This window comes from Drosophila kikkawai, chromosome 2R (assembly GCF_030179895.1).
Source record: "Drosophila kikkawai strain 14028-0561.14 chromosome 2R, DkikHiC1v2, whole genome shotgun sequence".
Lineage (NCBI taxonomy): Eukaryota > Metazoa > Arthropoda > Insecta > Diptera > Drosophilidae > Drosophila > Drosophila kikkawai.
The window spans coordinates 25415915-25428183 of record NC_091729.1 but is presented as its reverse complement, the minus strand read 5'-3'; the positions used below and the strand labels follow the sequence as shown (position 1 = coordinate 25428183).

Here is a 12269-nt window from a genome sequence, read left to right as displayed (position 1 = left end):
CATTGTTCGTTAGAAATCAAAAATTGTACACTCCAATGTGTGTGTGTGAGTGCGTGTGTACGGTTGCGTAATAAACAAATATCGAGTAAAAAGTGCCATGCACAAAAAAGGAAACTGCGTCCCTTTGGCAAAGGGCGCACACACAAGCAAATTCGTGTGTATACTTTTGTCTGCGTAGAAAAGAGGAAAAAAATTACGGGCTGTAATTATGCAAATTAGTCCTGAGTCCTGTGTCCCGAGTTCTGTGTCCTCCGTCCCATTGTGGGGCGAATGCGCGATAGCTGAGAGCGAGCTAGGTCCCGGGGCAGGAAACCAACTACAGAATCTCCGAAAATATTCCTTTGAATATTTACGGAGCACAACACGCACACTCATTAATTTTCATCAATGAGCAGGCGAACCTAAGCCGCAGCTTAGAGCGGCGAATGTGAATTTTGTTTCTATTTTTTTTGTTCCTCTTTCTTTTTTGCATACTTACATATATCCTGAATATCTAGCCCAGCCAATGACAGCAGGGACTCTCGAATGTGCCGCGCATCATTAATTTTTAGAGCTTAGCCAGATGACAAGCCCGAACAACAAACACAACCAGAGCAACCGCCCGAAAGAAGTAACGAATCGATCCAGAGATGATGCTCAAAGCCACAATATCCATATAGACATGGCTGGAGCTTCAACGCTCCACTGCCATTTGTGATAAAAAAAATATATATTTAAAAAAAGAGCCCGAGTTGACAACGAGAACGAGAACTATGAAACGAAAAATCGTTAAAAATGAACGAGGAAATCCAGTGGGCAGGACAGGCAACCTAAGCCGATCCACAGAGAACTCAACCATCAAGACGCGGATTCCGAAAACGGGACACAAAGCAAAAAGTTTGGAATATTTATGAATTTCAAGGATTTCTATTTGACGTTTGGGAAACGTTGAGTAAAATCAGAATTTAAATGAAGCAAACATACAAGAGCAGCGGGGGAAGTGATTCCGACAGGCCAAAGGATTTGAAGAGATTTTTGTGAATGTTTCAGAATCATTAATATTCATTTTGTTTGATGTTACGAAATGTAAATAAAAAAGAATAGCTGAAATACGAATGTCTTTTCTAGTTTCTGGTGAAGCAAAGTTCCCTAAATACAATACATTAATTTAATTGCTCATAATTTCTGAACTAGTGAAAGTTTTCTAGGCTTTCACATATCGACCTGAAAAGTAATCCGATTCTACATCAAAAATCACGCATTTCCGGCACGTATGGCACTTCCGGTCAAGCTCATGTCGAACAGCATGTGCTTCCGTCTCCTTTAGCCTTTTGCCTTTTTGCTCCTACGCGCAACTAAAGAAAAAATGTTAACTCATTTGCTGGGAAAATGACTTTTTAATATGCGACACACTTTACCGACTGTATTTGAATAATTATTAAAGTCCAGACTCGTAGAAATACGCATGAGAGTCCTTGAGCTTTGGCGGAAGTGCGTAGTGGTCATTAGGCTGGGCATTATATCGCCGCAGCCCCTGGACGCGTGCCGAGTACGGAGTCCGCTAAATGGTCAAGTGGTGGTCATTCACGTTTACCACATGAGTTCAGGGTAATACACGACACGAATCCAGGACTGGGACTTGTTTGGCGTTGTTAATTATCCAAGAATATGCCTTATATTAGTAGAGCCTCTAATTTGCATAAGTGTAACTGTGTGGTGGCTGGGTGATTAGGAGTCCAAGAATATTAATGAAGAATAACGCTTTTTTGGTCACATAACTGGTTTACTTTCACTTGTTTTCATAGTTACAGCATAAATGAGTTTCTGATGGCAAACGGAAACTGGCTTACAAATGGTCAAGCCATAAGAAAAGTTGGTTCAGTAATATGGCTTTCTATCTTTTAAATAACGACTATTGCCTGGCTTTTTTACGTAATTAGAAAACGAGAACAACTCTTTGAATTTAGAAAATGCTTTAAACTTTGGCATCAAGTTTGCCATGATCTGTTTTCTGACACCTTTCAAATGTGTGTACGACTTGTCCTGCCTTTTAAATATCAGTCTTACGCCGGCATCAAACCCCATAACATCAAATATATCTTGTTAAGTGTTCAAGTGTTTTGGATTTTCGTTGGTCCAGTAAGTAACTAACTAAGAAATTACCTTTCTTTATGGCTTTAAAATTGAATCCTTAGATCTTTCAAGGCTTAGTCATGTGTTGTGGACCTTGCTGTGACACCTGCTACTACCCCTGCTGCAGTCCTTGCTTCAGTGGTAGACGCTTTGGACCGCGATGCGGCTTCTATAGTGGACCATGTGGACCTTGCTGTGGCGGCGGCTGCTGCAGTAGTTGCGGTCCCTCCTGCTAAGATGAGCAAGATGCTTGAATACTTAAACTTAAAACTTAAAAACAAGATAAGGTTGTAATAAAGGTGTAAGACTTACATAACTTCAAATCTTTGCCTTTCTCCCTTCGTATATCAAGATGTTTCGTGCCTCCGAAATGTTACGCCCTAAGCCCATCAATTACAATGCTAATTGCCCAATGACCGCTATAAAATCCCCCTATGTGGTGCTCCGCTTGTATAATTTTTAATGCTAATTTATGCACTGCCCAAAGCAAAAGTCAAACAATCACTATTCGCCAGGATAAACACTTCAGGAGTCAGCGGGTCAGCTAGAAACCAGTTGACCCGACTGACCGGCCTGGTCACTTCCTGTTTTATACACCCTCCTGCTCTCGCCCAATCGCCAGTGGTCAGTGTGAACACAAATTAACGAGCGTGTTATTAGGGGGTTGGGTGACAAGGCAAACATGACATGAATCGCATTATCAATTCAAGTGGCAGTAATTAGCTTTGAATTGGTGGTAGGGTCCGAGGGTCTTGTGAGCCCTTTCAGCTTGACCGTTGTTTGGTTTACTTTCAAAGATCGGTCTCGGTATTCGCTATTAATAGATATATCCCAGAATATGCGTTGTCCCATAAGGGAAGATTATCGCCTTGCTGCAGCGAGTAATAAAACCAGCTGGTCCAGCGCCTCCCCCGTCCTTGGTATCCTCAACATCCACATCACATTCAAGTCCGCGAGTCGCGTCTGGCGGCGACAGGGGACACATTATTTTAATTTTCCACCGAAATTTCTTTGCTTTTACGCAGAAAAATACCCCAAACTAAATGTACCCGAAGAGAACAAAAAGGCATTCGAAGGGTGGCAAGGAAAAGCCAAAATAAAAATTGAAAATCGTAAAAAAGCGATGCTTTCTCAGCATCACATTAAATGAGTCTAAATAATTTACGTCGAATCCAGAGTGTGTGTGTGTGTGGGGGGGGGGGGGGGGGTACAGGTTGCCTTGCGGAGGGATTGATGGCCTTGGGGTAGTAAGCAATGGGAGGCAACACCCAAAGCGACATGTGCGGCAGCAAGACAGTACCAATGCTAATTTTTTAACGTTTGTCCAGTACTTTTTTTTGGGAGAAAAAGTGGCTTAGTGAAACGAATCATTGAATATCTTCTTAACAAGAAGTAACCTCAGTAAAAATAATTATAGAATTATTTTCTTTATTTAGTCCTTATTTTATATAAATTGCAAACTTTTGGAAAAACTTTTGCTTCCTTTATCATCATCTTAAGATGTGTTTGATCGACTCGAGCCTATCTCCCATGTACAGGGTATCACAAGAATCAACCCCTGCAAACTCCCCAAAAACCCGAAACATTTTTAAATATCCTAGGCGTTTTTTTTAAGGACATGTGTCTGTGAATTTTGTGCGTGTGTCTGTGGGCCGCTTATGCCAAGAATTAATATTTGTTCTCTGGGCCCTTGGCAACGCGCCCTTAACGCATTTTTTAATGCCATCTTTGGCATAGCGTGTGTGTATGTATGTATGTGTATTTGCTCATTAAGCAAAAACAAAGTTGGGGAAAAGTTTTTACCATCTTCAGACATTTTTTTTTGTTTTCCGTTTTGCTTACATTTTTCTTTTGCTTTTTGCCTTTTGTATCTCGGGGTTTCTCTATGCGTGCGGGTGTTTCTTTTAGAAACACAGGGTGCCTCTTTCCTTTGGAACCGGATATTTCAGTCTTTGATTACTTCAAACCAGCAAGAGGCTTTTAGGTAGTTGGTAACTTGTTAATTGTTTCCTAAATTCAAATGGGTAAGCCTTAAGCAAGCCATTTTTAGAGACATCCTGTATTTTATATACTGTCCAGCTTCCCTCATTAATTTTTCCTTATCTTGACGTAAAAGGTTTCTTATTTATTTACGTGCTTACTTGCAGGTATTGTCTTGAACCTTCAATATTGTATTTTGAAAGTTATTATTAATAAGTTATTATTAATAACTATTCAAGTGGGCCTAAGAATATATTATATTTCGAATTCGTTTCACATTAAGCAGGTTTTTATCCTTTGGCTAGGGTTAGCCGCACATCCCTGATCCCCCCTTCCACCACGGCTTATAATGAGCAACTTAGCTGACCACATCATAAGTCAGACCCTTCCCAGCGCCTTTTAATAATCTTAATAACAGTTATGCCTCTATCGTCCGCCATTATGGAAATCAAAGCCAACGGATACAGTGCCGCGGCAGCAGCATCGCTCACCGCACCACAGCTGCTGCGGCATCACCAGCGGCGATGGTGACCAACAAAAGTCAGCAGCAGAAAACTCGTCGAAAATTCACAGCATTTCATTCGAAAGCCGAGTAATTACGCATTCAAGTAGAAAAAGTTTATCTCTTGTCGAAAAATTGAAAAATTTTCATTTCATAAAATGAGATTAAAACGCGAATTCCCCCTGGTTGCCGTTGATGGGCGAAGCTGTGGCCGTGTGGAGGCTGGGGAGGCGGAGGCTGTGGAAGAGTTCACTGAGAGCCGCCGTAAAGCCGTGCAAACCGCAAAACCTCGGGAATGGCTTGAAAGGATGGCGGGGGCTGGGACGAAGAGGAAAGCTCGCCGGGAAGGGCTTAAATCTAGAAAGTTTACTGCCAAAATATTTTTAAGAAAATTACAATAACGTCGAAGAAAGCGGCGTGGAGCACAGGACCCCGGGGGGTAGGAGCGGCTACGAGGTGATGGTGGGCGGTGGGGGGTCCAAGGCAAGTGAAAGAGCTGGGAAACGAAAATAATAATGGCCGCCGACGCAGGACAGCGCGTCTGTCAAGGAAAGGGTTTTCAGAATGAGACGACGACGATGATGCTTGGAGCGATGAGGGCGAGATGCCTGCGATGACAATCTGGCAACGCCGCGGAGTGTGTGCGTGTGTTTGTGCGTTTGCCGGGGTGTTTGTCCTGTCCATGTCCATACGCACTTTCAACCCTTTTTCGCGCTGGCGGGGAAAAATTGCGTAAAGTGCGAAATTCAGTGCTACGTGCTCTGGTGTGTGTCGTTTCTGTATACGGGTACTTCCACACACACACACACACAGCCCTTTACATTATGTACTTCGAGAATGTTTCAGTTTACGATATATACTCGAACCCCGCTTCCTTCGCAGAAGTAGATAGCAACTAAAAGGGTTGGCTAGAAAATGTATCCTTTTGGCAGTTATTGGATTTCAAAATGAAATCCATTTGATGGCAAACGAAGCTTTGATATGTGGGGTAAACGCGGCCTTAGAAGCTCGGTAGTTAAATAAATTAACAGCCAGCGGGCAGGAGTTGGCCGAGGGATGAGTAATATAGCTGTCACAAGGGGTTTCTCTTAGCATTGACTGATGTAAATTAAAAATTAAATTTAAGAGCGCTAGAAAACGCGTGAGGCTAGAGGTATTTGCTTAAAATATGAGGACTGGGTAGGACTCTTTAGATGAAAATTTGTGAGAATAGGAATCTAGTGTACTGACTCCCTAAATTGTAGTTAGGTAACAATTTTCTCAAGGACTTTAATCCTTTTTGGTTATATCAACTTCTTTTCTTCTAAGCCTGAGTGACGCCCCGGGTCAGTTTTCATTCAAAAGTTATTGCCTTATCCTAGAAACCAATAACTCAGTCGAATGCCGACGGCGAAATGAATAGCTCAAATACCAAACAAAACAGAAAACATCTCAGAAAGAGGCAGCTGCATCCCGAAAAAAAGAAGAAAATCAAACGGGGTACATAGAAACGAGGATACAGGAGAGTTTGGAAAATTTGCATATATGAAACCAATTGATAAAGCGGGAAAATCGGGAAGCTGATGCAGGATGCTGTGGCGGAACGATGGCAGGGGAAGCGCGCTTCACATGACAGACAATTCAGAAAGCGAACATTGGATTGAATCATTTAGCGAACAAAGGCAGAAAGGTGCCAAATATTAGGCAGGACGACAAAGAAGAAAAAAATGAATCGCTTTCATATGCAAATTCAAGTGCAATTCGAGCGAGTTGAGTGAAACCCATAATGGGAATCTGATTTTGATTTGGCACGTAGCCTACAGCCAGATAGAGACGGCGGTGCCCGGGTCCGTCCTTTAGTGAAAGTGGCGCTCTTAAGGGCCTCCCCTGCTCCGAAGCTGCTGAGACTTTCTTCCCTCTTGGACCCCCCGAGGCCCTTGCTAATCCCTTCCAAATGAAAAGCAGCGTGCGGCCTGCAAAGTGTGTAGTTAAGTTCGCTTTTCCCCGCTTTATATGTTGTGTGCTTATAAATTTCAGCGTGGAAGACAAAATGGCGTCGCTTCTCGAACTAATCCAATTTATTACAGCTCCATAACTTTTTCCCATTTGCCTTTTCCTCGACTGCTTGCCCTCCGTTCCACACTCGAGACTGACAGACGCTAAATGCGTCTTATTAGATGAGCTGTGTGTGTGTGCCCGGGTGTGGGTGTGTGTGCCATGTTTACCCTCGCCCTTTCAGCTCTACTATATTCCTATTCCCAGCGAACTTTTGACTCTTACTCCACCCCCCCACCCTTGAAGGGGTCGTCTGCTTCAATTTCAAGCTTCTATCTTTATTTTTTTTTCTCCTTTTTATGATAAATTGCATTTAGCAACCACCGACGCCCAAGACACCGCGATGGTGGTGCCACCACCACCAACCAACCCACACTGCCACCCTCTCCTAGACAAATGCAATGGGGGATGGGAGTGGGGTTGAGAGCATGCGTTTCCATTGTTGTTGTTAGGATATGGACACACTCGTGTAAAGGATTTAACTTACGATTAAATCTAAGGCGGTTCACCCCCGTATTGATTCTTGGAAAATGGCTGATGGCGTTAGTCTGTTTAGCTATTAGTACGATGTACTAGTTTAGGCTGATTACTCAGGACTTATATATCATTTATAGGGTTAGAAACGTCTCCTTCAACTGACCGCTTTGCAAACTTCTGGCTTGAATTATATTATAAAATATAATCGGTACAAAATAAATTGTTAGATTATATCCCACCTTAGTTGTAAATGTTATTAACTCTTCAATCATATTAGAACATTTGGCTTTTATTTATTGCTTTAGCCTTGTTAATATAAGCTCCATCTTGACTGTGTAACCAAGCTGTAACCTCTCTCTTTAGACAACAAATTGCGTGAAAATCTGTTTGTATTTCTTTCGCGGGTCTGAAAAAATGATTATAGATTTTGCTGCATTAAAATGAAAAATATTTACTTGCGCTGCTAGAAAGTTTATCAAGAGGATAAATGTCTATATGCTAGACTGTGTCTACCGAGAACTCAACTTCACTTGGCTCGATTTTCAAGCTGATTTCCCACTGACAAATATCGCGTGTTTGTCCTTGATCCCATGGAGCGTTAAGTGCATCCTAGCGGCAGCTCCTTTCGTGTCTGGGAAAACAATGAAAAATTCATGCAAATGAAAAATAAATGCACACAAGCCAAAAAGGATAATGCAGCAAGGAGCTGCTCCACGGTGCGGCGGGTAAAATAGAAACACATTTCGGACTCGGACTCGGGTGCTCCGCTTCGACTCCTTTGTCTGTGCCACGAAATTTCAATAAATTATGCAAAAATTTTCGTGGTTTTCGCGCTTTACTCTTGGTCGTTTCTCCTCCCTTTTATGCAACATTTTTACTTGCTGTTTTATTCAAATTTGTGTGCATTTTTTATTTTCGGGGAAAACAACATTTCGCGGAGTGAGAAAAAAGTGGCAGGAGGAGTATCATCAACCCTTTTCGGTGCCGCATCCGACGCAGCATCCAGCTGTTTGAATAAATCCCTTTTTCAGGGAGATCCTCAGCGATCTTTGTCTGGCGATATTGTGTGCTCAGGTAAGCGATACACACATATGCAAATAAGTTTGATTAAAAATTTAAATGAGGTCCCTGCCAGGGGACACCTTTTTTTGTGAAAGGGAAAAGAAAACATTGACAGCTGCGTTTTAAGTTCTCAAATTTGTGGATCGTAATTTAATTCACCTTTTGAACTCCACATTGAATATCATAGACAGATTGATATAAGTTGAGAGCACATTTATGTTGAGCCTTCATTCTGCATTGCGCCTTCGAGGGAATAGGTCTATATCTCACCTGCCATCAAATATGATGGTCTATGTAGTTGTAGGATGCAGCCAAGGCCCATTCTTCGCACATATACAATTTTCAATTTTTCACTGTTACCCAGATAACTGTGATTCGACCGATCACAGCTTGGTAACTAGAATGAAATTACTACTAGAACCGAGGCACGAGCGAGCGTCCATGGTCTGCACCTGAATGCGCCATGTACTTGCTCGCCGTGCCGAGCAGCAGCCGCAATACAAATGATTATGTTTATACTATTAAAGTAATTTACTAAAAAATGACGCCCTGCCAAAACAAGATAATCCGATGTAAGCAGAGTCGCCGTCGCCGTCGCCTCTTCCTCTCCTACTCCCTAACCAGAGCCAGAGAGCTGATCGTCAAAGTCAACCGCTTTAGCTGGGGGTTAAGTAGCTGGCTGTCTACTTAAGCATAATCGAAACACGGCAGGGGGAATCGGTTCGGCGATCAAACGGCCATTTCGCTGGAGGATCGCTGGCTTTATCACAACATTTTGCCAAGAAGATGGATAAGTGTGGTCAAGTGCGAGCTGCTGATGGGGGCATCGTGGCAGGCGGGTTGCTGCCCGATCGCATCTCGATCGTTCTCCGTTTGCTGGCCGCTCTGGTAGCCGAGGTGCGAGATCTGCAAATAATGTGGCCAACTCTGTCGGAGCAACATCAGCGCTTGATCTCTGGGGGCCATGTGTGCTGTTGCCTCGCTGGCCTTCAGCCTTCAGCTAGCGATCGTTAGCTTTAGTTGCCTCCTCCGCGACCGGTTGGATACAGCTCTATTAACCCCTGCCGCTGATTTGGTGATAACGATCGTAATCGTAGCGGTACTCTAGGTGCAACACATGTTGCACTTTCCACGACTCCCAACCACCTGGCTGTGTGCTGTATTATTTTCCTTAATTTAGAAAATGGTTTCCCTCGCTGAAATTAGTATGATTCCATAGTCTTGTTAAAAATGCTGCAGTACCCTGAGGGGAAACATGTGTTTTGGCTCCTATATGGCTTTGATCTGTCGATCAGTCTTTCTTCCAAGTGAGATGTGGGGAATTCAAGCAGACTTTCGCATAGCACAACATACAAGTTGCATAGGAAATCTATGTAACAATGAGGTGGTTGCCGCTTGGCTATTGGTTGGGCTTAATTGTTTTGCAGTGTAGCAACAAAACAAAACCATCAAATGGAAGAAAGAGTTTTATTTCACGTAGCTAGGCCTGCCTGCCAGTGACTATAATCAGGCAAATAAATACAAATGTTTATTAAATCCATACTCATAAATATGCATGGGTCACAAGGGTATGCCTACAGTCTAGAATCCAAGAGGCATGGGGTCCTCTAATTAAGCCCAAAAAAAAGGGGTTTGACGCTATGCATACACAGTCGATGAAATAAATACTCTTCGATTCGATTCCATTCATTCGCGTAACGAAAAAATTAAGTGGCATAAATATGCATGAGGGGGTATATATACTTGTAAAAAGAAATGTTATCCTTGGCAGCATTTAACCCCCTGGAGAAAGTTGCAGCTGAAAGCTGTTTGCATAGTTGCCGTGTCCAAACAAATACGAAAGCTATTTAATGAGTGAGCGCAGTATAAACGGAAAAAAGGTTTACAATTAAGCGCCTTCATTGGATGGAATTTTCATGTATCTGACTTTGCGGTTCATTGATTAAAATCAAACTGTTTTTTAGGGGTAGAAAACCTCCCTCGCCTAAGGACATGCAAAATACACACGTACAGGTCTTCCTTCCTCTGTTTGTTTAATTATTTTTTGTCGTGCTCTGATGGTTTGTCATTCTCATTAGAGAAGTAATACGAGTGGATACTCCTGCTAACCTTAAATGTTGTGGCTGTATGTTTCGTTTATCAATCGCCATGTATCATTTATTCGTTCTTTTATCGTTCTGCCACAGTTGCGGCGAATGATTTTAATTTTAGATTAGTCAAATGAAAAAGAATAACAATAAAGTCCTTGCCTTTTTACCCATCACAACACACATCGTCGCATCGACAGGCATGTTGTCAATATGGCTTAATATTTGGCTTGCATGGCTCTGGTTACTTAATTTAAAAGACACCCAACGATTATTGGTTTGAAATTGCTTAGAACACGCGAATACATTTTAGCAGTTTTTTTCTGCTTCTGCGAATATTCTGGGTATTTGCACGGTTGAGTAAATAGGTAGGCGTTGATCCAGAAAATTCGCTATTTTTATCGTTTATTGCCGCCAGGGGGGTTAGCGATGGGTTGTTGTGAGACTTACATACATATTAGTCATTCACAAAGTCAACCCAGAGAACCACTTAGCAGCACCCGGGTGTCATATGTCGTCTCCAAAACAAGGCCTCAGCTAAATCTAAATGTAGCCCCAAATATAAAACCATTAATCTCTTGCCCGCCAGCATCTCGCCTGCACACTCTCATTGTCCGGTCACATGCAATGTGGTTGCTACTTGTTGCTGAAGCTGCTGCTGCTTCTGATGATGAGAATAGCCACGGCCAGGGTGTTGCAGTATCAGCCTCAACCTCACCTTTCACGATGCGATTTGCATAGCGTTTAGACTGCCACGTCGGCATCGCGTATTAATATATTTAAGTCATAAACGCGCGCTTTCCTTTCAAGCCATGTTCGGTTTCACATCTCTTATCCGAGCCATTTGTGCCGCAGTAGTCCTCGGTAGCTCTGTAGGCCGGTGGAACGGTGAAGAAGTGGCAGCATGCGCAGCGATGCTCACGTGTACACGAAAATCTTTTTTGTGCGCAACAAGTTCTTGAACAAAGTTCTCAGCTGATAAATGATATTGCAAACCGTTCCTGACTCGATATGCATAGAGTTGCGGCTGCTGGCCATTAATAATTTCGGTGGAACGGCAGCTAAGCTACGCTGTTGACCTGCAGAGCAGCTTGTATTGTTATATTCCCCTTTGTTTGGCGGTCCCAAGACAAGAAGTTAAGAATCTTGGCCTGAAATGGCCAGCTCATGAGCCTGCCATTTATGACACACAAGTTTTTGCCTGCTATCAATACCCATACATATATGATAGCCAGGACCTTTGCACACATCCCAAACATCCCGATCCCGATAAGCGATCTGTGGAGCAGCCCAAAAGCTTCCACAAGTTGCCACTTGGGGGAGGACCGATGATGGATTATTGGTACGTGTTGCAAGGCGGGTGTCGAGGATGTAGAATAGGACAGCCAGCAGCAGCACGAGAACACGAGACTCATTAATCCTGGTGGCAAACGGGCGGCCGGGAGTGGGAGCGGGACCTTTGGCTGCCTTGGCACGACTCATTTGTGCTAAAAACTTTCCGGCTTGATAAATTGCCCGACACCCAAACGGCACACAAGCGAGCAGCACACATTCCGCTCATCTTACCACTTGGCCCCGGGGCAGAGGTCCCAAACCATGCAGAGCTCAGCCAGAAGCTGCGGCTTCTACTTACTGTTTTTGCCTTCCAACTTTTTCGATAGATAAACACTTAACACGTTTTTGCGAGTGATTTAAATACTTGCCCCCACCCTCCGGTCGGTCCTATATTTACCAGCCATTCAATCACTTTTGGAGAGCCCTTCTGCAAGGGGTTCCGCCACATCCACATCCCGTTAGCGTTTTGATATGCAAATACTTTGCACAGGTTTTCACCATTTTTCTCATTTAAGGCGTTTATTCCTTGTATTCCCTGTCTGTTTGACAGTCTGCTACCGTCACGTTATGTCAAATTTATTGTTTGGTTTGTTTTGTGCGATTGTCACGTTTTTGTTTTGATTACTTAATGCCTTAAATGTGAGTCCATAGATTCCCCAGGGCGGCGAATGTACATAAAC

General features: G+C 43.1%; 1 protein-coding gene across 1 annotated transcript; it reads left to right on the top strand.

Annotated features, from left to right (window-relative positions):
• Positions 1-1957: 1957 nt before the first annotated feature.
• LOC108072295 (keratin-associated protein 17-1) lies at positions 1958-2428 on the top strand. The gene is made up of 2 exons (XM_017163361.3): positions 1958-2118; positions 2175-2428. Exons 1-2 carry the CDS (start codon positions 2005-2007, stop codon positions 2346-2348), a joined length of 288 nt encoding a protein of 95 aa, XP_017018850.2. The 5' UTR covers positions 1958-2004; the 3' UTR covers positions 2349-2428.
• The last annotated feature ends 9841 nt before the right edge of the window (positions 2429-12269 follow it).

Excerpts from the sequence above, each read along its gene's own strand:
- LOC108072295 (XM_017163361.3), top strand. The coding sequence starts at position 2,005 with ATGTGTGTACGACTTGTCCTGCCTTTTAAATATCAGTCTTACGCCGGC. Across the intron at positions 2,119-2,174 it reads TTTGGATTTTCGTTGGTCCA|ATCTTTCAAGGCTTAGTCAT; the intron begins GTAAGTAACTAA and ends TTGAATCCTTAG.